Source organism: Sebastes umbrosus, chromosome 24 (assembly GCF_015220745.1).
Source record: "Sebastes umbrosus isolate fSebUmb1 chromosome 24, fSebUmb1.pri, whole genome shotgun sequence".
In the NCBI taxonomy this organism is placed as follows: Eukaryota; Metazoa; Chordata; class Actinopteri; order Perciformes; family Sebastidae; genus Sebastes; species Sebastes umbrosus.
In genome coordinates this window covers 14557123-14585036 of record NC_051292.1, presented here as the reverse complement: position 1 = coordinate 14585036, position 27914 = coordinate 14557123, and the positions used below count along the sequence as shown (strand labels likewise).

General features: G+C 40.0%; 1 protein-coding gene across 8 annotated transcripts in view; it reads left to right on the top strand.

Annotated features, from left to right (window-relative positions):
• Positions 1 to 27914, top strand: part of dmd (dystrophin) — a 309740-nt gene that overhangs the window by 81562 nt on the left and 200264 nt on the right. For all 8 annotated transcript variants that reach the window (XM_037762036.1, XM_037762033.1, XM_037762039.1 and 5 more), the window contains exon 2: positions 11495 to 11556. In XM_037762036.1, the coding sequence (XP_037617964.1) occupies positions 11495 to 11556 (62 nt within the window). The remainder of the gene's footprint in view (positions 1 to 11494; positions 11557 to 27914) is intronic.

Below are 27914 nucleotides of genomic sequence, written 5' to 3'. Positions count from 1 at the left end.
GACCATTTACGGTGGGCGGGTAGGGAGGTGGATTGGTCCATAAACACTGTCTAAATGTCACATGTTTTTTGTCGACGTAGTTGTTTCCGTACATGTTTTACTTAGTTTACTTATTTTAAGCACATCCATGACATTTTTCCTTACCCTAACTAATTGGTTTTCTTGCCTGGACCTAAGTCAGTGGGTTTCCTGCCTCCTTACGTGCAAATAACATGCGAAAAGCGGCATGCAGTTGACACGCTAAAATGCATACTCATGACACGTGGAATGTCCGTATAATGTCGTGGTATTTATACGCCTTCCCGTGAGAACGGGTTGCATAAAACACATAATATATATACATATTTTTGTCAAAACCTGCTTGGAAATGGGTAGATGTGCATGCATTTAGCAGAGTTTAAAGACAGGTCATTGCCAGTTTGTTGAAGGAAAATTCGGAAAATGGATTTTTTTTCTCCTACAAAGTCTTTTAAATAATGTTACATTAAAGACCTTCACTTATATGAACAAGAAACAGGAAGTGTAATGCCATGAATTCAGTGAGTTACTCTTTTGGATAAACTTGAGCCCCACGTTTTTTACATTTTGGAAAATGACTTACGCTGAATTGGCTATTAACGGTTCTTGTTTGCTGTACCATTGGATGCACTGACAACTATCAAGGAATTACTTTGATACTGAGGAAACGTTAAAAACGTGATGATTTTCAGGCAAACTCAGGAGTTATAAGGAGTGCTTTTTTTCTATGATTCCCAAGGGGGTTTTTGGAAGATAATGATATCCTCAGAAAGTGTAAGGCACACTAAATCTTGCATAACTTGTATTGTAAATGGGAAAATGTACATGGTTCCATAGTTCAGGACATTGACGGTTTATTAAGCAGTGTTGTTGTGTTACAGCTGTGTTACATTCTTCCAGAGCTGCAGACTTCTTTTAGCCAACAGGTGAACAGACACAAGGACAGACCAGACAATAACTAGGCCATACTTTGATAGTTCCAGGGCTCCATTATGAACCACACTGTCTGAAACACTATAGGCTGTGTGTCCTCTCTGGGGACCTCATTTCTTCAATCCCTGCCGGAGAGTTCAACATGAAAGCTTTAAACGCGATACTGCGACGGCTCAAACAGTAGTTCTACTCGGGTCTATTAACTGTGCAGCTGAGAAAACCACCGGCGGTGTCCACGGCAGAGATGTGAGACCTCCAGCACCCCTCCAAGGCTTTTGTAAAATACCTCTCCGAGGTTAACTTTTTGTCCAAAATGAGATAAAAAATATCTAGAAGACTATTACTTTAACTATGTGCTTGCTTTATATTGGGATTTAGTATTTAGATATTTCATGATTATTTCTTTGGACATTTTTTTGCCTTCTGTCTTGTCTTTTTTTCCCCCCGTTTGCAATTTTGATGAGCCAAGACCTTAAGCTTATTTTACTGTTGCACTTTTGGTAAACCATCCTCCGCATGAGCATTTGCTAAATGCCTAAAATGCAAATGGAACGTAATGACTCAAGTTGAAAATGTATTTATGGATTTGTATTGGCTTCCTGGGGAGAGTGCTCTCTTTGTCCTTTTTCCACTTTGAAAGCAGAAACCATTAAGGAAGACAAAAAACGATTCCCGTGCTGATAAAGTGTTGAAACTTTTATCATTTTATTTGTTTAGAACTTTTTATTTTCTGGCAACACGGAACAGGGAAGATTTTATGTGCAGTTTAAGTGTGGGCTTTGGTAATGGCCAGTGCTGTTGTGTAAATCAAGATAAGACATTTGGACATTTAACAGTAGGAAAAGTTATTCTTTTAATTAATGATGGGTAAATTATGTGAACCAAATAGGAAGAGAAGAGAAGAGAAGTTAGCTGTGTCACTTCCTTTTCTGTCACAAAAGTATAAAACAAATAGGTTTATTAAACTCCTTTTTGCCCAGAATTAGATGGTAATAATACTGTGATGTCTGTGTAAAAGATATGCTGTAAGTGAAATGAAAATCTAAGCTGTAAGAAAGTGAGGGGTTTGCACAGGCGCACTGACAATTTGTAGGAGAACACACAAAAAATGAAAAATAACTGTGCAAGATATACGAACAGTTGAACGAGGATACGTTGACTTATTTGACTTAAGTAATTAGGGCCCGAGCAGTGACAATGTCGGGCCAGCGAAGGCCCTATTGAAACTGTAGTGTTTCTTCTTCTTTTTCTCTCAAATGAATCGCCTTTTTGACAACCTTAACATGCTCAAAAAGTTGTTAAACTTGGCATACTCATCAGACGCGGTGAAAAATTTTATATTTTAAGGGTCTCGGGCTTGGCTGTTGCAAAATGACTCGCTAGCACCCCCTGGAAAGTTGGAAAAATTTAGCCCCTCGCTCCGATTTCATCTACATGTATGAAATTTGTCAGACAGATGTAACATGCGGAGACATACAAAAAAGCCTCTTGGCGGTATGCCCAAAACTCAACAGGAAGTCAGCCATTTTGAATTTAATGTGTGATTTTTGCCAATTTTTAGTGTCTTACAGGCCGTGTACTTTAACAAACTCCTACAAATTTAAACAGATCGACTTGAAATTTGGTCAGGACTATCTTAAGATCTTAAGAATGAAAATGTATCAAAATGGTGAGTTTTCACTGAACGACCTGACCTGACCATTTTGAGCCATTCGCCATGAAACAGGAAGTTGTTGTAACTCCACTGTACATAGTCCGATCTGCCTCAAATTTCTCAGGCATGATAAGGGTCCAGTCCTGAGGACATTTACATGTCAAAATAGATTCATACTCCCGCCCCAAGACGTTAGCCATGCCCCCTTTCATAACTCATGAACCGTTTGTCGTAGACTCTTGTGGCAGGCGTCATTGCGCCCATCAGAGTTCTGGTTTAATTGTGCCTGGCCGCGTCAGTCGGCGTTCCGCCAGTACCCCCAACGCGGAAGGTGCGAGGGCCCATTCAGCGCTGCTCGCAGCTTTAATTACTTTTACTTCTTCTTTTATTCTGAACTAATAGTACTTTTACTTGAGTCTTGGTTTCAGCCACTCTGCCTACTTCTGTAATATATCACACAGTTTTTCTGTTTAGACAAATCTGCATCTATATTTCATGACTATTAGCTCTGTACTTAATCGAGGTTAGAGCTCTTTGTTTCTCCGAGCGTCTGTAGTTTCACTGCTGACAGGCTCCAGCTGGCTCCCATGACGGATTAAAACCACCTTCCAGTTTTACTCGCCATCATTAGCAGAGAAACTGATGGGTTGAAAGTACGCCCCGTGTTGGATCAAACTCCCTCCTCCCACCTAGTTTCACCGGACTCTATTAGCCGGACAGCCACTTTGATGCTAATGCTCGTCTTGTGGCTGCTGCACACTTCCTTTTTTCTTTTCTTTCGTCACTTTCTGTTTGTCAAGTGCCGAGGTTTGGCAGACGTAAAGCGTGCCGCAGGTCCGCGCGACCGTCTCCTGCTGTCCGACCATCTAGTTAACTGCGAGTTCCGTTGCCGGCGTTCCTTCCCTCTCAGCAGGACGTGTTCAAATGTTTTCCTTCAGGGGAACAGAGAACAGTATATTTTGGAGATCAATTGGAGAGTTTTGTTCTGAAAAGTGTGAAGCCCAGGAGGTGTCTGGAGAAATCTTTTGATAAATCCCTCCATTACATAAATCATTTGTGCCCTTAAATTACAAAAATACCGACTCCATATACTCACAATACCAAAGGTAGACAGATCAAGAGAAAAGGGAAGATGAATTCAGCTCATCTCATCACAGAAATGGCTCCATTATCTCAGGGCTGCTACAGAGAAGCCTGCAGAAAAACCTCAAAACATGAACAACTGTGAGGGGTTAAAAGTTTCACGGTGTGCAGCTACTCGGAGCGAGACCACGCAGAGCTTTTAAAACAAACAGGAGAATTGAAGTTGAGTCCTAAAATCAATTAATTGATTAACCGTTTCAGCGGTGATGGATCAGTTTTATCTACTGTTTGTGCAGTGCTTTTGCCACAGTCGCTGTCCACAGTGCTGATCCTGGAGCTGTCCCAGGCACTCACCATCATTCAGGTTGGAGTCCTGCTGGAAAGGACTCTCTTACTTTAACCAGTCACCTCACTGTCACTCCACGTCCTGTTGGCTCTTCTCACTTAGAAACCACCTGGGGCCATAGTCACTATCTTGCTTCTAGGAATCCTCCTAAATGGTGCAACCGAGAGAGATCTTTTCACAAAGCAACCTTTACTGAGGAAGCTAAGAGGATGGACATCTTTAATTGTTTTTTTCAGAGATATTTTACCTTTTTGGAATTACTCTCCAAAAACTTAAAGGGACAGTTCACCCCAAAATCGAAAATACATATTTTTCCTCTTACCTGTCGTGCTGTTCATCAATCTAGATTGTTTTGGTGTGATTTGCCGAGTGTTGGAGATACGTGTGCCTTCTGTCCAGTATAATGGAACTAGATGGCAAAAAAAAAAAATTCAACAGCAATGTCTCTTTCCAGAAATCATGACCTGGTTACTCCACAAACCTTGTTGTGAGCAGTTTCATTTTCTTCCTACCAAACTACACCTGCCAGTAGTGGTGTATGGAGGACAGAATCTGCCAAAACCAAAAATGAATAAATAAATGTCATTAAATGTAGCAAAAATAATATTAAAGATAAACATAGGCATTAATTAATTGATAAAATGTGACATAAATGGATATTTCTGCTTTAATTTGCTTCTTTATTCGTCTACCTTTGAATTAATTCCCTTATTTATTTACTCTTCTGTTTAATTTCCCCCTTTATTCATTCAAGTATTTATTTTCATACATTTTTAAATTTATTCTTTCTCTCTTTCTGCATTTATTTTTATTTATTTCTGCTTTTTTTTTATTTTATATTTATTTTTAAATGTATGTATTTATTTATATATTTATGTATTTATGCATTTATCTATTTATTTTGGCATGATTTCCCCTTTGCATTTCACCCCTTATTTCTTTCCCCAAACTCATTTATTTCTGTATTCATTTCTTTTTACATTTCTTTATGCATTTCTGCCTCACTATGCAAATGAAATAAATAAAAATAAATATATAAATAAATACGGGAATTATTACAAAGATAAATAACTAAAGAAGCAAATTAAAACATAAATATCAATTTATGTGTCAAATGTATCAATTAATTCATGGTTATATTTATTTTTAATATTGTTTTTCAGCATTTAATGACGTGTTTATTTATTGAGTCATTATATATTTATTTTTTATTTTTGCCTCTCGTCCACGAGTAGATGCACATTTTCTTCTGCGCAGTGCTACGGTTGGCGGGTGTAGTTCGGTAGAAAGAAAATAGTTCCTATGAAACTGCTCACAACAAGGTCTGTGGATTATCTTGAGTAACCTGGTCATGATTTCTATCTAGTTCCATTATATTGGAGAGAAGGCACATATATCTCCAACACTCAGCAATTCACACATGAGGAGCGGGCAACAGTGAGTTCATCCCTGCCCTACTGGATGCATCTGTAAACAGTTGTTTCTTCTTTGTCCTTTCCTTCTTATTATATATTATTACACACATTACGTTATCTTCCCAGCTAGTTCATAAGGAAGTCGTCCTCTTATTGAAACCACTTACAGCGTATTGAAGTCATTTCTTTGTGATATAAACATGAAAGGCAGCCAGGGCTGAGATATGCCGCTCTACATGAACTCCGCTGATTTCCTCCGAGATGTGGAAGCACATTTAGAGCAACTATCTTTTGATCAAGTGGGGGATTGATTCTGAATGCGATGGTAAATGTGCTGCAGGCTGGTTTGCATTGTATCCTGTTGTCGCCCAAATTCTGTCAAAACAAACAATGACACATTCATCTCAGTCAAAGAACTACTGGATACTTTTCCCCAGATGATTGCATGTTTTCCTGTAAGTTTTCTTGCTAATGCCGGGTACACACTACACAACAATCAATCTGATTTGGGCCCAAGTCCCCCCCCCAACAGCGGTCAGCAAAGCCACGATGTTTTTGATGGTTCTCGAGATTATCTTTTCTATGGTATGTCAGGAGTGTTTTTTACATCCCCGAATTCCCTGGCTCGGAAGTCCATCCTCGCCACACCGATTTCAAATGATAAATATTAAACATGTTAAAATTTTACGATGGGATATCCTGTTGTGTGTGTGTGTGGGGAACCCCGAGGACTGCCAATGACGCAGTCACATGGGAAAGAACGATAGCCAATTGAAAACCAAGCTGACTGAAGAAGGAATGACACAACCGCCATGACGGCATAATGAGGCAGAAATGTAAAAAGAAATGAAGAAAGAAAAGAATAAATAAGTTTAGGGAAATAAATAAAGGGTAAAATGCAAAGGGAAAATCATGCAGAAATAAATAAATAAATATGTAAATATATAAATAAATACATACATTTAAAAATAAATATAAAATAAATAAAATGCAAAAATAAATGCAGAAAGAAAGAAAGAATACATTTAAAAATTAATAAAAATAAATACCTGAATAAATAAAGGGGAAAATTAAACAGAAAGAGTAAATAAATAAGGGAATTAATACAAAGATAGATGAATAAATAAGCAAATTAAAGCAGAAATATAGTAGTAGTGAGATAGACCTCAGAAATGGAGGACCATCTTGTTGATTGTGGCAACAACATGAGTATTTATTTAACGTGTCTCCATGTCTTCATCCATATTTTTTCTTTGTTATGAATTTTCAGTACAAAGTAGTGTAAAAACTAACATCGCTAATTCTTCCTGCCCGTTGTCTGTCATGTTTGTTCATGTTTGATCGTGAGAGATTTTAGGATTTTGGGAGACAGGACTTTCACCCAAGAGACTGGTGTTAGTGTCCTGTGCAAAACCAGAAGTCAAAATTGATTTATTTGTTAACTTCCGTACTCAAGTTACACCACTTCCGGTGTTATTTAAACCCAAACCATGATCCAACCAAGCTGATTTAACGTAACATGTTATGTGTGGGGTCTCTCGTATTGTCAAAATCTTTTAAGATTTGTAATATCTGTTAGTGTGGGCCAGCCTTAAGTCTTCTAAGTCTGTAGATCGTTAACTCCGTTTTCAGCACAGACTGCATGTGAGTTGAAACAATGTACAGTTAAAGCTTCTCCAGTTTGGCAAAATGATTCACTGCTGTCACACAGAGATTTCTTCTAGTTCTGCCTCTGGCCATGGAAACCTGTTTGAGACCAATCCTCCATCTTCTTTTCTGTCTTTCACTTTGTGTCCTCCAGCTTTCTGTCCTTCTCTTTCTCTTTGTGTGTCTTTACTTTCCTCTCTCTGTCCTGTCTGCTTTCTCTTCCTCCCTGCTTGTCTTTTCTACATTCTCTCTATTCATTTCCTTTCTCCATGTAGTCTTTCCTCTCTCCTCCTCCTCTTTGTTTCAGGCCTTGTCCAATCTGTTTTCTCTTCCTGGTTATTTCCTTCTTTCCCCTCTCCACTTGATTTCCATTACTCTTTCTCTTCTTTCTGATGCCTCTCTCAGACTTAGATTAAGCTATTAATGTTGCAGTGTTTTTAATGAGATGTATGTGGCTGTGTGCATGCTTCGGTGTGTCTGAGTGTGTGTAAAGCTGCCGCAGGTTTCAGTAGCTGAACAACGGTTTAAATGGACTATTGATCGTGCCTCTCTCTCTCCGTCGGTCTCTGACTGCTTCCTGCCCTCCCTGCTAGTACTCACACACTCATTCACTTTGCCCTGGCAGCACACACACCTACATGCAAACACACAGCCTTTCAAACCAACACAATCTCACTCCCAACTTGTGAAATACTGATACGTGGTCAGTAGCCCTACGCTTCAAACGTTGACTCTAGGTACTCCTCCAGGGTCATGCCAGAGAAATTTGAGGCAGATCGGACTATGTACAGTGGAGTTACAACAGCTTCCTGTTTCATGGCAAATGGCTAAAAATGGCCGCCACGCCACGGTCAGGTCGTTCAGTGAAAACTCACCATTTGAATAACTTTTCATCCTTGAGGTCTTAAAATGGTCCTGACCAAATTTTGAAGTCATTCTGATGAAATCTGTAGGAGGAGTTTGTTAACGTACGCAGCCTATAAAACGCTAAAAATGGGCAAAAATCACACATTAAATCAAAAATGGCTGCCTTCCTGTTGAGTTTTGGGCATACCTCCCAGAGGCTTTTTTGTGTGTCTCCATATGTTACATCTGTCTGCCAAATTTCATACATGTAGGTGAAACTGTAGCGAGGGGCTCAATTTTTCCAACTTTCTAGGGGGCCCTTGCGAGCCATTTTGCAATACCGAAGCCCGAGACCCTTAAAATATTAAATTTTTTACCGCGTCTGATAAGTGTGCCTAGTTTAACAACTTTTTGAGCATGCTAAGGCTGTCAAAAAGGCGATTCATTTTTGTGAAAAATAAAAAGAAGAATTCCCACAGTTTCAATAGGGCCTTAATGGCCTGACGTTGTCGGTGCTCGGCCCTAAATACACCCCGGGCTGCTAAAAAGTGCTCTGTCTGATTGGGCCTAACTAGGCTACTTATGCTCAATGCAATCATCATATCATAGTAGGATGAAAACTGGGATAATATCATTCTGTAAACTCAAGCAGTAATGACCAAGAGTCGAGCCAACTCAGCCATATTTAGTCTATAAATCCAGATATTTGCTCAGGGAATGACAGCTGTCCGTTAAAGTGGCAGTAGGCAACAATATTTTGGCATAATTTGGCAAAAATTCCATAATAACCTTTCAGCATATTGTAATTCAAGTGATCTGAGTGAAAACTACACCTCTGCACCTCCTCATGGCTCTGTTTACAGGCTTTAGAAAATCTTGCCCGTGACGGCAGACTTTGACCAATCACAGGGCATTTCAGAGAGAGCGTTCCTATTGGCTGTTCCACAAAAGGAGATGCGCGTTCACGTCTGGTCTCTGCAGATAGTGAAAGCCTCGGTCAATGGCGGAACAACCTACTGAAAAGCTTGCTATTCCAGCATTGGCAGCAACTGCCTACACCTCAAAACAACCCAAAAAAAGAAAGACAGACTTTCAAAAAGACAGTCCAAACTGTTGATGTCGTTAGAAGGTAATGTGTAGCTCGCTGCGGTAGCCTCCTCAGATGTAGCGAGCACGTATGAAGCGCGTGCATATGCCCGTTCTCGTGTGGGGGGAGGGGCTTCGGACAGAGAGGGGAGAGCGGAGAGAGGAGAGAGCAGCTCGAGGGGATGCAGGATTTTGCGTTTTCCGGATTTCTACGCACTGCAGCTTTAAGACGACACAGTGTCGTGAGCAAACAACATGCTGAGCCACAAATAAATAAGCTGCAGCCAGCAGTTTCAATTAATAATGTTACTAGAAGAGAGTCTGTCTGAATCCCAAGACCTTCTTGCTGCAAAAGACACGGACATCCTCACTCTATTGATATGAAACACTACAGGACAAATTACTAATTATAAAGCAGGCCTATTGTAAGTTAAGCGTGCAGTGCACCATGTTTACTTTGGTACTGATTCGATATTAATTGCGATTCGATATTACGATTTATTGTGATTCCTGCGGTTTGTTTTGGTTGACGGATACGGAACGGATATGACATTACGTTACTCAGACTACAACAATAAAAGTGGTAACTTCCTTCTACCTCCACATAGACTCAAATGAAGCAAACATATTGATTCTGGCATTAAAAAAAAATCTAATTTCAAAATTGTAAAAAAAAATTGCAATACATAGGTGAATTTTTTTTCCCACCCCTATTGTTGACACATCTCAGACCAGAGGTCTAAAATACTGTAACATAATTTGGCTATGAAAGGAAGAGTGGATTTCTGGCCTATAAGACAACAGATATGTACACATATCACACACATTCCCAACATCTGAAAATACATCCGTTGATCACGCGCATGCAGAATGACATTGCACTCTCTCTGGCGTTAATGCATAGAGAAGTAAATCCTGCATTATGGGAACACGGTGAGACACATGCACACGCTGCACACCAACGATGTGGATGGATTACCTGCTTTAGATGAGATTGTTTGGTACATGCTTCTATTTCATTCACGCTTCACTGCTCAGCATGCCATTATCTCACATTGGATATGTGTGTGCGTGTGTACCTGCGTGTGTGTCCGGGCGTCTCACCACACTGCACTGCTCAACGTGGGACCTTTTAATTAAGGGAGAAGTTTCATTATCAGCTCCATTAGTCAATGCCTGGCTGGTGTCAACACACACACACACGTACACACACTGAAAGAGTACTGTTAGCTGGGCTGGTATAATATTTAACCTGATGTTCTGTTTCACGATGAGAGTGTAATTTATTACCCGTAGTAATGGGAAGTGACCCTATTTCCAGCCAAATGAGAGAGGCGGGCGAGAGGCGTTATTATAAGTCATCATGTCGTCATTTGCATTGTAATGCATGTCACAGGCCACACTGCGCTGCTCTGCTACAGAGGGAAACACCCTGTACGGTGGAGGATAATGTCCCTGATATAAAGGCATCTGCCCGGCACTTTATGCAGATTTTTCGTAAACAATCCCGCCTTGAAAATCATCATTCAGTATCTCCGTTAGAGGTGAGATTTCATATCCAGCGTGGTAAACACTACACCTCCAGTAAAGGATGGAAACACTTTGGGTTTCACACATTGACAGGAAAAGCAGAGCTAGACATCACGGCTTATCGTATCTCTGTAATGTGGCGGTCGAGCCGGCCGTCACTCTCATCTCCGTTGTCAAATGGGCCATATACTGACAATTGCGTTGAATGCATTCCAACAGCCCCGATGGAGCTGACCATGGATGGATAAAGAGGACGGAGCTGACGGGAGAGCTAGAGACCACCTTGGAGAAGTTAGAGGAGAAGTAGACAGCTACCTATAACACTCACTAAATGATTGAGAAAATTCATTCAGGACCACAAGAGAAACCTCAAATTGTAGATTATTTCACACAGGTTCCCGATCCACTATATTTACTCCATACAATGTTGTTTTTCTCTCAGTTTACAGCAGCGTCTGGTTTTGTTGACGGGTTGCAAAAAAGCTCCGCAACGTCTGTGATCACAGTAATGCTTTTTAAATCATAGAGACGGGGTTGTTTCGTGAAGGCAACAAGTGCCAACTGTGCGACTCACTCCAGTTTGTCATCCGACGTGACGGCGAAGGCCTGTAAGTGGCACGCTGATTGATACGATGAGGATGCAATTAGCCCTGAGCTAAATTAGAGGAGCCTCTTACCATGCTAAGCACCACTTGTGTGTGTGTTTGAGAGAGAGACAGAAGCCTGTATTCAGAGAGATTGTCAACCAGTCAGTCAGAGTGATTGGAGTCTGGTGTGTACTGGTATTTATCAAAGTATAAATGCGCCCTTCTCATGTTTTTTCTTATTGACTCGCTGCCATGCATCTGACACAAACATGTACATGTATATATACACACACATATACTCTGTATATGCACTTTTTCCTGACTGTGTGTTGTTTTTTTCTTCCGGCAGATGAAAGAGAAGACGTTCAGAAGAAGACTTTCACAAAATGGGTAAACTCACAGTTGGCTAAGGTAAGACAGCTTCCTGCTTCCTTTCCTTTATCCACTCCATTCAGTAGATCCTCTATTCCCTGTCTGCACTTCCCACAGTCTTTAAGTGGACTGCGTTCGCTTTCTCTCATCCCTGTGTAGTAAGGTGTATTCTTGAATATTTTCAAGACTATTTTGACTTTTATCCAATTCTAACAAGCAAATGACACAACATCTGTAGTATGGAGGACGGAATCTGCCAAAATAAAAAAATCGGTCAATAAATAAATGACTTAATAAATAAATACATTTCATTAAATGTCACCAAATTAATATTAAAAATACTATATAATACTAATATTGATAAAATGTGACATAAATTGATATATCGTTTTAATTTGCTTCTTTATTTATTCGTCTTTGTATTAATTTCCTTATTTTCCCTTTTATTTATTTATATATATATATTTTTATTAATTTTTAAATTTATTTTGTATTTATTTTTGTATTTATTTTTTATGTATTGATGCTTTTATTTATTTATGCACGATTTTCCCTGACCCCATGACACACGTTAATCATGCATAAATAAATAAATGCATAAATACATACATTTAAAAATAAATGTTAAATAGATCAAAAATAAATCAAAAAACAAATCAAAAAATGAATGCAATAATAGATTCAAAATGAATGCAAAAATGAATAAATGTATTAAAGAATAAATACATAAATAATTAAAAGGGGAAATTAAACAGAAGTGTTAATTAATAAGGGAATTAATACAAAGATAAATAAATAAATAAATACAGACGCAAATTAAAACAGAAATATAAATCTATGTCACATTTGATCAATTAATTAATGGCTGCATTTATTTTTTATTTTATTTTTGCTACATTTATTTATTTATTTATTTATTCATTCATTTATTAATTTTTTTTATTTTTGTATTCTTTTATTCACTTATTTATTTATGATTTTGTCAGGTCCCATCCTCCATACTATAGGAGCTTGAATAGCTTTCTCCTTGGAACCTCTCTCCCTGTGTGTGTTATGAGATATTGTCCATGTTGCAGTAGTACTATCCATGCACAATGGTGTGGCGGAGCAGGAAAGCACTCCACCCACCTGTCTCTTCATTCTCTGTCTCCTTCAATCCCTCTCTCCGTCTGAACCCTCCTCTGTTTATTCCCTCCTCCTATTTCCAGAAGAAAACAGAACAGGAGGAAAAGGATTTGTTGTTGTTTTTTCTAAACGCTGGCAGCGTCTTCCACCTCCTTTCATCTGGGGCTGTTTTCTGTTCCTCTCTCAGAGTCACGGACAATTTCAGAGGCATTTCCTTTTTACGGCTGCGATTCAGATGCACGCACACACACACACATACACACACAAAGAGGTTATTCCCGCCACGTCCATCCTCTCTGGAGAGCGGCTTCAGTAAAGCTAGGATAAAGGGGGCAGCAGAGTGTAGCACATTTTTCAGGTTCCCCTTTTTCTTGTTATTCTACATGCTGGATTTGGGATTGTTTTCAGAAAAATATGTGTTGAAATATGATTGTTGCTTGTTTGTTGTGTGGTGCCACTTTGTTGTCCCATAACGCAGCTACTCAGCCCCCCCACATCATCATCCCAGTGGAGACTGGATGACTAGTTTTGAATTTAATTCTAATTACATTTCAGTGTTTATGCGTGTGTGTTTATTTGTGGTGTGTGTCTGCCAACACATCACTTCTATTGCTATTTTCAAAGTTGATTACGAGGGTGCTAGAGGTGTGCCGTTGCCATGGCGACGGAGACTTAGGTGAGTGTGTGTGTGTGCATACAGTACGTGTGCATGTGTGTGAGTAAGGCTATTGAGACGGAGGCTGATCTCAGCGAGGTGATTAAAGCCAGGCTGGAGACGCCTTCTCTACTTCCTTTTCCTCTCTTTTCCTTTCCTTTTCTCTCCTCTTTCCTTCCTTTCCTCCTTTTCCTCTCACCTTCTTTCTTCCCTTTCCTTCTCTTCCCTTCCCTTTCATTGACTTCCCTTCCTCTCTCCTCTTCTCCTCCCCTCCCCTCTTCTTTTCTTCCTCTTCCAATTATTTGCTGTCCTCCATTCTTCTTTCCTTTCCTTTCCTTCTCTTTTCCTCTCACCTTCTATCTTCCCTTTACTTCCCTTCCCTTCCCCTCTCCTCTTCTCCTTCCCTTCCTTCTCCTTCCCTATCCTCTCCTTTTCTCCTTCCTTACACTTTCCTGTCTTCCCTTTTTCTTTTCTTTCCTTTCCTTCTCTTTTCCTCTGCTCCCCTCTTCTCTCATGTCATCTCCTCGCTTCCATTTTCTTCCTCTCTTCTCCTCTCCTCTCCTCTCCTCTCCTCTCCTCTCTTTCCTTTCCTCTCCTTCTCCTTTGACCTTCTTTCTTCCCTATCCTTCTCTTCTCTTCTCCTTTCCTTTCATTACCTTCCCTTCCCCTCTCCTCCCCTCTCCTTCCTTTCACTTTCCTGTCCTCCCTTCTTATTTCCTTCCCTCATTTTCTTCTCTTTTCCACTTTTCTTTTTCCTCTCCTTCCATCTTTTGTCATATCATTTCCTTCTTTCCTTTCCTCTCTTCCATTTCCTTCCCTTCCGTCTCCTTTTCTCCTTCCTTCCACTTTCCTGTCCTCCCTTCTTCTTTCCTTTCCTCTCCTGTCCTTTCTTCCCTTTTCCTTTTCCTCTTATCTCCTTTCCCTTCTTCCCTTCCCTTCCCCTCTCCTCTTCTCCTTTTCTCCTTCCTTCCACTTCCCTGTCCTCCCGTTCTTCTTTCCTTTCCTTTCCTTCTCTTTTCCTCCTTTGTTTTTCCTCCCTTTTCCCCTCTTCTCTGGTCTCATCTTCTCTTGTCTTGTCCTCTCTCCCATTTCCTCTCCACTCCTGTCCTTTCATCCCTTTTCCATTTCCTCTCGTCTCGTTTCCTTTCTTCTTTTTTTGCTCTCCTTTCCTTATCTTTTCCTACTTTATTTTTTCTCTGCTTCCCTCTTCTCTCATCTCATCTCTACTTCTCCTTCTCTACTCTTTTCTTTCTTTCTTTCTTTCCTCTCTCCTTCCCCTCTCACCTTCTGTCTTCCCTTTCCTTCTCTTCTCTTTTCCTTTTCTTCCATTGCCTTCCCTTCCCCTCTCCTTTCCTCCTTCCTTCCACCTTTCCTTTCCTTTCCTTTCCTTTTCTTTTCCTCCTTTGTTTTTCCTCCCTTTTCCCCTCATCTCTGGTCTCATCTTCTCTTTTCCTGTCTTCTCTCCCTTTCCCTCTCCACTCCTGTCCTTTCTTCCCTTTTCCATTTCCTCTCGTTCTCCTTTCCTTTCTTCCCTTTTCCATTTCCTTTCCTCTGCTTTCCTTTTTTCCTTTTTCCATTTCCTCTCGTCTCCTTTCTTCTTTTTTTCCTTTCCTTTCCTTTCCTCTCCTCTCCATCCAGTCTGCCACATCCCCTCTAACCATAACTAAGAGATAGATAGAACGGGGGATAGAGATACAGGCAGGAGAGGAGGAGAGAGAGAGAGAGATCCCCTCATCCATCCAAACTCAGCGGAGCATAATGAGTACCCCATCCTAGATAGATGAGTCTCACACACACACACACACACACACACACACACACACACACACACACACACACACACACACACACACACACACACACACACACACACACACACACACAGGCCTCAGGAGAGTAGGAGGTAGCGAGACAGCAGATGGGAGAAAGTAAGATTACAGGAGGGGAGAAATAGAGAGGAGAGAGGGAAGGAGACGAAGGATGTAGGAAGGAGTGTGGAGAAGCAGTAGAAGATGAGTGAGGGGAAAACAAAAGTTCAGACGGGGGGGGGGGGAGCGAAGGAGTTATGGCAGGAGGTGGAAGGTATGGCAGCAGCAGGCGTGAGAAATATGGGGAAAAAAAGGCGGAGAGAGGCCTGGCAGTGATGCAGCGTCACGTCTGATTTTAGTGTGATTTGCTACTCAGCAAACCATAAAAAGAGGCACTTCAAGAATGTACGAGGATCCGTCACCAGGGCAGGAAGCTGAGCTTTTTTTCCTCCCTTGTTTACCAACCACAGCTGGTACTTTATTCAAGAATGTCAGATTCCATTCCAGTGCAGCAAACGCCGCAACATGTCACCTGTAATTTAATTTTCTGACGCTCCATTTTCAACTCCCAAATATCTCCAAGTGTTATTACTGAGTTATCTCTGGGCTTAACCCCCCGAGACCAGCGATCCCGACCCACTTTACTAGTCTTTCAGAGGCTGTAGCAGTTTGACTTTTAGAGCTAGAGTGAAGGTGCAGATATCATATGAAACTAGAAAAACCATGTCTTGCTGACTTGTCGGGAAGGAGGCTAAATAACGCTACAAATTTAGGCTAAATTGCAGTTTTGGTCTAAAACCATTCAACCATGTTTATTCACCTATTCTAAAAATGATGTTTCTGCATACTGGAGTCCCTAAACAGTGTTGGAATTACATCAATTGGGTATCGCTGTAAAGCTGAGACTTTTGTGGATCCAATGAGTTCAACTGTATTCATGTGTGATGATGTTAGTCCCCATAGGAGACATTTCATTGTAGTGAGACCATTTTTTTAAACTTGACCTCACTGTATAAAATGACCTGTGGTGACCTCTAGGATAATCACAGCCTCATGAAACTTTACAGCCACAAACTAGAGACCTAGAGCATTCAGAGGATGGATGGATCAAACTAGAGACCTAGAGCATTCAGAGGATGGATGGATCAGACTAGAGACCTAGAGCATTCAGAGGATGGATGGATCAAACTACAGACCTAGAACATTCAGAGGATGGATGGATCAAACTACAGACCTAGAGCATTCAGAGGATGGATGGATCAAACTAGATGGATGGATCATCTAATGAGCCCAATGATAGAGAACGATAGCCAACCGAGAACCAAGCTGACTGAAGCAGAAGGACAACCACTGCCGTCATGAGCTCATTCAAAATGCAAAGCATAGAGTAGTAGTAAGATGGAGCTCACAAATGGAGGACCAACTTGTGGATTTGTGACTTTGCAACAACACCAGTGGTAATTTAACGTGTCTCCTTTGTGAATTTTCAGAACAAAGTAGTGCAAAACATCGCTAATTCTTCCTGCCTGTTTGTTTTACACTAAAGTCATGTTTGATTGTGAGAGATTGTGAGAGATTTTGCAAGATTTCCGTTTCTTTTTAGTCGGGACTCTTGTTGTTTGTGAATGGAATCTGTTAGTGTGTGGCAGTATAAGTTGGGAGTGAGAACAGGTTGGTTCAGAGGACCCGATTAAATTGTGTTAACATCACTAATACTGAACAGCTCACTAGAAAAATGTGGTCATTCCTACAGGGTCCCATAAGAGTCAGGATATAAGCCGAGTTGAACTTTTATACAGGCCCTTGGTTTATTTTGGCTGCTGTAGGAAGGAATTTGTATTCCTGCCTTGTTAGACTTCCCTGTCGTGAATCTTTGGCTCAAAGTGGTGAAAGAAACTCTTTGAGAGTTTAATTGACTGGCTGATAATTACATAGGTGATTTTTTTTCCCCCAGAAGGTCAGAATGGAATGAATCCACCTCAGGGAGCCAATAATGGAGGGAAAAGGGTGACAGAGAGAGGGGGTGGACCGGATTCATCCAGTGCCTGGTGTTAATTTCACACCCTGGCTGTCACTGTGTGCTCAGGTCCTCAAAAACCTGCAGGATAAGTCTGATAGGGGAGGAGAGGAGAGGAGAGGAGAGAGGGGACAATGAAGCTGAGGAACAAAGAAGGAAAAGGAGAGGTGAGATGAGATGAAGGGATTAGGAGAGCAGGCACAGGAGAGGACAAGAAAAGAGAAGATGAGACCAGAGAAGAGGGGAGCAGAGGAAAATGAAAAGGAGGAAAAGAGGAAGAGCTAGAACTAAAGATCACCAATTAACATGTTATATCTAATTTGTACAATCTTGAGAAATAGAAGTCTATCAGTGAGATATATACTGAAGACTACCAGAGATTAACCTGTGACAGCTGTTTTATATGAATTGAACATTCAGTAGATCCAACGATGGCATGTGTGAGAGAGAGAGAGAGAGAGAGAGAGAGGTACATCCATGGCTTATCATAATTAATAAAACCGTATGAAAGAGGATCGAGCCATATATCCTTTCCACAGCCTTTAGTATGCTCTCCCTACTCTGCTAGCCCTCTAGCATCCCTGACTGCACAAGCATTTCTTCTGGGGATTCCTGACCAGGTCTGAATCAAGCTGTGGAAATTAAGAGCTGTCACACAGTTACAACAGCTGAATGATCCTTTTCCCAAGTCCAAACTAATCGAAACCTGCTGTAGAGCAGCGCGGGAGAAGTGAGACTGCTTGTTCTGTCGACTGAGAGCTTCATAACTCGCCAAGTACTGTAGATTTAAAGGTCATTGGATGAAGTTTAAATAGGCAAGTGTGCTTTTTCAAGGGTGGATTTAGGGTTTCTGATCGGCAGCTGTACCAAACTATTAGAATTCATTTCCACTGGTTCACTGCTCACTGTGTTTTTGGCAAACTGCTCTGGAAAAAAGGAGCACAATAAAACATGTGCTCTAGTTCAAAATCATGCACCTGTGTTCAGCTTTCCGCTTCAATTTATGTGAACCCCAAAAACAATAATTAGGTTTTTAAGTTGTGGATTTTAACACTGGGAGAGTCTGTGTTGGTTCATGCTTTTAAAGTGGAGCCGAGCTGATTACATCCAACACATTGTCTGTAAAGAAGAAAACTTAACAGTTTACAGCATACTTGTTTGCATACGTCACAGTGTGATTCGCCACTGGTTAGCCAAGTTAGACATTTACACTACATTTTCCATTTCTGTAATATTTCCAAGTCGTCCTCACCGAAAAAACTAGCTCTATAGGTCGTCTGTGCAAGCGACTTCTAGTGGCCGCAGTCACTAGCAAAGGAGGATGTCTGCTGACGAAGTATAAGGAGCGACAAAGCTCAGGACTTTCACCCGGGAGACCGCCCTTTGTGTCTCATGTGATACCAAGAGTAAAAATGTTGAGTTATTTTAAGTGACCTGTGTAACTACATTAATATGTAACCACATCACGTATGTAACGATGTCACAAGCGTAACGTAGTAACTAACCCAAGCAATGATCTTTTCTTAAACATAACCCAAGAAGTTTTGCTGCCTAAACCTAACCAATAGTTCCGTTCCACCACATTATCCACATGTTAAAACTGCAACCTCTTCATAATGTTAAAGAGAATGGTCACGTGTTTAAAACTGCCACTGTGTGATGGTTTCACACCGTTAAATTGAATGGCCATACATTGGGAGTTGTTGGAAAATGACTTATTCTATCATTTAGGTATGAGCAGGTGTTGAATATTTCAGTGTCATGCAAGTCTAAGTGGAAAATATACAGGGTGGAAAAGACATTATCTGTGTGTGAAGCGAGCTGCTCAATAAAAATATGTTGAAACAAAAGGGTCCTGAAGCTGCTATTCCAAGTCGTGGTGCACTGGAAGGTTTTATTACCATCAAGAGAAAGCACAGTCTAAAGTAGGAGTGAGCCAACTGGGTGAAATTAAAGTAAACTATACTTACATTATAGCTTTTCTGACCAGTGTTCACTGTCTTGTGGTTGGAGAAAGGGAATACATCAACATCCGTCCTAATTCCATCTCGCTTGCAGCATATAAAACACATATTAAGATGCACACTGTCAGTCAGAATCATGTCTTCCTTGTTGCTCGGGGTAGCTTCAACTTTAAATAAATTCATAGTTTTGGTCAAGTTGTTCTGTTGGACGGCTTACCTGTGCTGAAGAATGCAGTAATCTCATGTGTCCGCAGTTGATCATTTGCTCTGGTGATCCATGTCAACACTCTAACACACACTCTGTTGAGTGATACAGGCTACTAACTCAAAACTTGTAGCAACTTTAAATGGAAATGTTAATTGAAGTTGGTACTGCCTGCAATGTTTTAGGTTTTCAGTTTAAGTCAATGTGGCAAAAAAGATTACAGGACACGAGGTCAGCATGCTAAGAAGCTAAGCTACATTGACATGTCAACAAAGTATTGAATCGTGAATCAAAATCGCTGAATTAATACCTAAAAATGAATCAATCACTGCGATAGAAAGACGTGACTGGGCTGAAAATGTTCAGAACACATTTATGTTGTGAGTATCTGCAATTCTATGGAAAATCACGTCATACATTGTGATTTTTAGGAAACGCTTGTGATCAAAAACTAGTTGTCCAGTGAGGTTATTGCATGTACTTTAAAGCACACATTCTACCGGTAAAAGCAGAAACTGTTAACCAAGGTTTTGCCTTTACTTCATTAAAAAATATGCATAGTCTGCTCACAAGTGGTTGTCATCCATTGACAATGAAACGATAAAACGCTCTGAATACAAATAGCATCTGAATTTTTCCAGTATTATTATTTATTATTATTTTCTGCTTCCATTTGAGACAGAATTTGCTGCAAACATCACACAACTTCTTCCCAGAGTCCTACCTCAAAACACACAGACGTCGTGAACTGTGTTTGATTCAATCAACAGATAAATAAGCGTTATCAGTCGCTGTAAGTCCCATAGATGTGGGTCAGTAGGGGCCTATTACACCCACTAGTATGTTTTATCATCCATTCACATGGTAGATCACCTAAAGAAAGTATAAAAGAACACAGTAATAATGACAGGAGCAGAAGCGGAAGTCAGACGCACCAGTATAGACAGTGTGAAACTCCTTAAGTGGTGGAGGTCGGGGAGAATGGATGGGACAAAAAACACAGGACACAATGTGCCGTTGTCTTTGTGTTCATAGTTATTTTAACCCAAAACACAACATTTTTCCCTAAACTTAACCGAGTGTTTTTTTTCCCTAAACCTAAAAAAGTTGAAGTTTTATTGCCTAAACCTAAAGAAATTGTAGTTTTTTTAGCCTAAACCTAAAGAAGTTGAAGTTTTATTGCCTAAACCTAAAGAAATTGTAGTTTTTTTAGCCTAAACCTAAAGAAGTTGAAGTTTTATTGCCTCAACCTAAAGAAATTGTAGTTTTTTTCCCTAAACCTAAAGAAGTTGAAGTTTTATTGCCTAAACCTAAAGAAATTGTAGTTTTTTTAGCCTAAACCTAAAGAGGTTGAAGTTTTATCTTGAAGGAGCTGATGTTTTTTTGGTTAGGTTTATTTGTTTTCAGCAGAATTAAGGAAAACCTACTTGCCAGATTTTCATGAAACGTGGTGGAAGCACGTAGCATGGGCTAAGGAAGAACCCATTAAATATTGGAGCGGATCCGAATCACGGGGGCGGTTGCACACATTATTTATTCACTTATGGAAACGGCCTTGGCAGAGGTCCGCGCTATCCGAGTGCCCTTCTAGTTTTCAGCATGCTTTTGTAAATAAACATAGTCTAAACATCATGTACCCTGCAGCAATACCGGCTCATGGTAATTTAGCAAACCAGGGTCACAATCCTACATTAGAGCTCCTCTTGCATTTCTGCAAGAAAGGACAATATGTGTGATAATATAAAACTCTTCGTGTTGTTTATTTCACCTTGAGATATTTGTGTTGGACATTCAAACACAGGATTTATTTCTCCCCCTTTGGCGACGGACCAATTAGCTTATTTTTCTTTACTTTCACCAAGTTTTTAATTTGTTTTAATTAGCTCAAAAATGAAGAGAATACAACCGCTCCAGGGTAAGATTTTTACAGTGGATGACATGTTCTTTTTAGTTATACAACAAAAGCGTGAAATCTTGTGATTTAGTCATGAGTCACCTAATCCGGAAGAGCATGTGTTTGGAGAGCGTCTGAATGTGCTCTGATTTAGAGGATACACACTAGACATTGCGTTAAACGCCGCTGCTTAAAGTCATGTAGAATCTGTCTGGAAACGACAATTAGCAAGATCCTTGACTGGAAAATCACTGTGTATGGGTGTGTTTCTCTCTCCGTGTGTGTTGTAGCTCGTAGAGACTCTCTGAGATATGAATTAAATAGAAACATTTCACAGTTTCCTGCTTGTGAAATTACTGATAACATTCAGCTCACCTCTGTACGTCATCTCAGTTTACATCTTGTCAGGAGAAACTCTGAAACTGTAGTATATGTTTGTTTTTATGTTAGGAAGCTACTCCGTAAAGATGTGCTCTGTAATTCAGTATTGGATAAACAACTGCCCTGCTTTACATGTCTGTAAAGGGGAGACTCGTGGGTACCCATAGAACCCATTTTCATTCACATATCTTGAGGTCAGAGGTCAAGGGACCGCTTTGAAAATGGCCAGTTTGTCCTAAATTTAGCATCATTTTGTAGCGTTATTTAAAAAATATATATTTTATGTGCTTTGCAAAATCTTTTTCCATGACCCTTGCTCTATATCCATCAATTACACGGAGCCCAATAGAATACACATGGCATCTTAATTATAGTTTGCCTCAGAGACCGACCGGCTCTCCTCTTCTGGAATACTGCCTGGCCACAGGTTGGCTGTTTTGTCAATTAGCTTGTGACAATTTAATTAAATGTTATATGAATTTAATTTGATATAGACCTGGGGCGTTTGGGTCCCAAGTATCTGGACTAAAACTCTGTAATTCTTTGCTAACACAGGGAGTCAGTTAACTGTTCACAGTCCAACAGCTGATGTTGCCTGTCACTACCAAAAAAATAGCGGTGACTCAAGGCGGCCATTCGTCTGCCGCTGAGCTCCAAGACGTTACCGTTAAATGTGTCACGTCGACCATTATCTCAGTGAAATCCAGACACTTCCAGAATGAAGATAAGTGGTCGGTAGGCGGATTGGAAGACGAGCGAAGCCGTTCTCTGTTTACCCAATCACTAAAATGCAAGGTTGTCTTCTTTCGACGGTCCTCCGATGAGATTGTGCGGGGTTATGTCCCATCTTTTTGTGTCATCTTTCCTCTTTGTGATTTACAGTGAAGTCGCAGGAGGACCTGTTAGAAAATTCAATTACCAAAGCTGACATCTTAAAACCTCCCTGCCTCTGTGATTTGTTTTCATAGCTGATGGTGGGTTTGTGTCTGGCATGGAGAATGGAGGGCAAACTGTTAACCCACATTTTGCCTTGATTTCACTAAAAGTATGCATAGTCTGCTCACAAGTGGTTTTCATCCATTGAATATGAAATGATAATACGCTCTGAATACAAATAGCATCTGAATTTTTCCAGTAATATTATTTATTATTATCTTCTCCTTCCGTTTGAGACAGAATTTGCTGCAAACATCACACAACTTCTTCCCAGAGTCCTACCTCAAAACACACAGACATCATACACACACTGTGTTTGATTCAATCAACAGAACCCCCTCTACAGTGGTGGCAGGGAATGAATGAATATATATTTGAATATTTTCACCTCATGGTTGGATATTGAAACCTGGCACCATGTGTTATTTGACAGTGGATGGAAACCGGTCGGTTTCTGGCTGAAGTTAGCAGCCGATTAGACTGTTGTTAGGCTAATAAATAGGCGTAATCAGTCGCTATAAGTCCCATAGATGTGGGTTAGTAGGGGCCTACTACACCCACTACTAGCTTTTATCATCCATTCACATAGTAGATCACCTAAAGAAAGTATAAAAGAACACAGTAATAATGACAGGAGCAGAAGTGGAAGTCAGACGCTGCAGTATAAACAATGTGATACTCCTTAAGTGGTGGTCGGGGAGAATGCATAGTTATTTTAACCCAAAACGCAACGTTTTCCCCCTAAACTTAACCAAGTGTTTTTTTCCCCTAAACCTAAAGAAGTTGAAGTTTTATTGCCTAAACATAAAGAACTTGTAGTGTTTTAGCCTAAACCTAAATAAGTTCTAGTTTTGTTTCCTAAACCTAAAGAAGTTGTAGTTTTGTTGCCTAAACCTAAAAAAGTTACAGTTTTGTTGCCTAAACCTAAAGAAGTTGTAGTTATGTTGCCTAAACCTAAATACGTTATTGTTTTGTTGCCTTAACCGAAATAAGTTGTAGTTTTATTGCCTTAACCTAAAGAAGTTGTAGTTTTGTTGCCTAAACCCAAAGAAGTTGTAGTTTTTTTTTTGCCTAAACCTAAAGAAGTTAGTTTTGTTGCCTAAACCTAAAGAAGCCTTTTTGCTTGTGTTCAAAAACAAATCATGCTTTAATTGTTATTTGATTCATGTAAGTACATGGTTAAAATATGATGTTTTTCATAATTGTAAACAGCTAAACTTTTTACGCACGCACGCACACACACACACAATGAAGCAGCATATCCAGAATAAATCTCCATATTGTGAAATTAACAGATACAGATGGTAGCTTATCGTTAAAGCCCGACTAAACAGGCTGTCCAATAAAGTTTGGACATTACACATTTTCAGAAAATGTTTTCAGTCTTGTCATCAATGTTTTCAACTTTTTTTTAAAGGCTTTGTGTTCTCCAAGTTCCAGCTTGCAGCTGTCTCATGTGATATGTGATCATAAACAGAATCTCTTTTGGTTTTAGACTGCTGGTCAGACAGCATTGTTATGGGCAGTTGGATTACATGGACTGTGACGGACACAAACTTAAATGTAGTTTCATATGAAAGTGAAAGAGACGTTGGGAAGAACAGACTTCATGTCCTTATCGTATTTAACATTCTCTAATTTATAGCTGACCTCTGTGCTTACTCAAGCTTCACCTGATTCAAATTGTAATGCAGCAACCACTTTAAAGGTGAGAAAAGACAAAGTGTCCTTCATACAGGCTGAATCACCTTGTCTGAAAACAAGTCTGGTTTTGAAAAGACTGAAATACTAATAAGACCTCATACCGATCCAATATCAGTGCGTTAAAAACTTCTTCTTCTTCTTCTTTATGTTTATTTTTAAACCATTTTAGTATTTTTCATACTAACCCTGCCTTGTGTCCTGTAGGCCTACGCCAGGGGTCAGCAACCCTCGGCTCCGGAGCCACATGTGGCTCTCTAGCTCCTCTCCAGTGGCTCCCTGTGGACTTTTAAAAATGGAAATGAATAACTGTTTTTTGTGTATATTTTCATTTTTATTTATCATTGTTGTAGGTCTATGGTACGACGGTACGACGGAGTGTTAGGGCCACATTGAGGAAAAATAAATAAATCTGAGATTTCAAGAATAAAGTGATAATATTGCGAGAATAAAGTCATAACTTTAAGAGGAAAAAAAAGTCGTAATATTACGAGAATAAAGTCAGAAGTCTACGAGAAAAAAAGTCGTAATGTTATAAGAGAAAAGTCATAAGTTTAAGCGAAAAAAGTCTTAGTATTATGAGAATAAAGTCAATAAAGTTATGACTTTATTCTCGTAATATTACAACTTTTTTTTCTCGTAAAGTTATGACTTTTTTCTCGTAATATTAGACTTTTTTTCTCTTGAAGTTATGACTATATTCTTGCATTATTATGACTTTATTCTGGAAATCTCAGATGTTTTTTCCCTCAATGTGGCCCTAATACTCCGTAGTACATTGTCTCTTTGACCCTCACTGCATTAGATTTATATTCTATATACTTAGACTATAAACTGTGTTACCTTCATCACAATGATCAGCTATCTCCCAATTCAATACTATGATGATGCTTGAGTGCCGATTCAATATGTATTGCATTTTTAAGTATTGCGATTCTACGAGTATTGCGATCTGATATTACGATTTAATGCGAGTTTTGTTGGATTTAACATGAGGAGGGGAATTGATTTTTTTCCCCCACCCCTAGAAAATGAGCTGATCAATTATATATTGTGATATCAGATTGGTGGATAGAGTACAGTACTGGTGGCGTGTGTTTGTATTTGCGAGTGAATGCTAATGCCAGTTTGGGTTTGAAGAAGATAAAAAGACACAAGTGCTAAAACAGATCCGGGCGCAGTGTGCCTCAGAAGCAGCCTGTGATTTCACACTTATTTGTTGGCAGATGCAAAGAACAGGCTGCCCTTCATGTTACCCCCCAAAACTAGTCTCACTCTGTTGGTACATCAAGAAGGGTTTATTTTTGTATCCTTTTCTTTTCTTGATTTTATTTTTTCTTTATTTGAACAATGTAGCCAATCATCAGTCACATTAGTAGACTTTAAGGTGAGCTACACTGCCCTTGACACATCACCTGAATGTTATTTACAGCATTTATATGAATCTAGCTTTTCAAAATAATGGATAATGAATTTCAAAACACTCTGTAAATTGATAAATTTCTGTAAACCATTTAATCTGTGTGAAAGCAATTCACTGGGCTGGGAGCAGTGACTTCCTGTTGTCTCTGTATGCAACACATATTCTACGAGGTTGATTTGCAATAACATTTTACTAAGCTCATTAATTTTCAGTGCAAGATGAAGCTGGACCGGGCCTTTACAGATGTTCTTTTTACTTTCATGATCCGATAGTGGAGACAGGACGGTGAAGTTAGGGATCGTCTCAAAAGTGGACGGATCGGTCAAAAAACACAAGACTTTCATGTTCCGTGTGAAAGCAAAAGATGACGTTTACTTACATAGGTTACTTAATGTTACGTAACTTACTTAACTTGTGTTGTGTACGTACAGTAGCCTACTTAACTACATAACACACATTCTTATTTTAACCCAAACTACAGTCTTTACCTAACCTTAACCAAGTTGTTTCCTATAAACACACAAGTCGGAAATAGCATGTCGGTACGAACGTTAAATGACGCTACGAAGTTACACAAAATGTAGGCGAGGGAAAAACTAGCATGGCCATTTTCAAAGGGGTCCCTTGACCTCTGACCTCAATTTATGTGAATGAAAATGGGTTCTATGGGTACCCACGAGTCTCCCCTTTACAGACATGCCATGAAACTTTACAGCCACATACTACAGACCTAGAGCATTCAGAGGATGGATGGATCAAACTAGAGACCTAGAGCATTCAGAGGATGGATGGATCAAACTAGAGACCTAGAGCATTCAGAGGATGGATGGATCAGACTAGAGACCTAGAGCATTCAGAGGATGGATGGATCAAACTAGAGACCTTGAGCATTCAGAGGATAGATGGATCAGACTAGAGACCTAGAGCATTCAGAGGATGGATGGATCAAACTAGAGACCTAGAGCATTCAGAGGATGGATGGATCAGACTAGAGACCTAGAGCATACAGAGGATGGATGGATCAGACTAGAGACCTAGAGCATTCAGAGGATGGATGGATCAAACTAGAGACCTAGAGCATTCAGAGGATGGATGGATCAAACTAGAGACCTAGAGCATTCAGAGGATGGATGGATCAAACTAGAGACCTAGAGCATTCAGAGGATGGATGGATCAGACTAGAGACCTAGAGCATACAGAGGATGGATGGATCAGACTAGAGACCTAGAGCATTCAGAGGATGGATGGATCAAATTAGAGACCTAGAGCATTCAGAGGATGGATGGCCTTCTCTGATTAATGACTTGAACAACTTGACACACAGTGCAGAGCAGCATCTCAAATGAATCGTCAGGTTCCCAGCTTTCAGATCATGTACACAACCTCTTTGTGACATCTTTTTTTCTTCTCAGAGACCCTGAGACATTACAGTACAAAAACACACTTTCCACGCGGTAGTCTGCAGGTAAAAGTGCTGCTTTGTCGACGCAACCGAAACAGCTGTGAAAACGGCGAGGAGAATAAAAAAAACATTTTGATTCGATTTGCTGTAGAAATCAATAAGACACCTGTTCTGGATGGAGTCAGTGAAGAGGATACGGTGCGTGTATGTGTATTTTTTATGATTCTTCGAGTACAAGTACAGACCAGTTTCTAGGGTTCAAGTGGTTCCTCTGAGAGCTGCAATTATTCGAGCATCAATTCAGCCGAGAGAACAACTGTAGACCTGTCTTCATTGTTGGAGTGTACTGGAAATATGAAGGATGCCTCATGGACAAGAGAGAGAAACTGAGATTATTTGTGTGTGTTCTGTTTTCCATTGAGGTAATATCTAAATCCCACACACTGTCCAGTGTCCACATTCAAATAATACATCTACTCCCAACACACACACACACACGGCCCTGGCGAATGGAGAATGAGTCAATAAGTCTCAGGACAATGCCGAGAGGCGTAGGTCGAGGGCAGAGAGGGATGGAGAAAAAAGAGAATGACAGACAGAGGGAGGGAAATAAGAACATAAGAGAAGGAGAATGAGATGTGAGAGAATGTGGGGGAGACCGAGTATAATATATAAGATAGAGGGAGAGTGCAAAGGAAAATGTGAGAAAATGAGACACTGATAGGAAGAAGTTGTTTCTCCGAAGATTGATAACTGAATTTCTTCATTATAGAAAAGTATTTTTTTTCCACTTTTCTTTCTACATTGTGTTTATTTTTTTCCCTCACACACAGTTCTGGGTCATTTCTACTTTTTTTCTCTCTGTCTCACTGCCGGTGCTAATGCA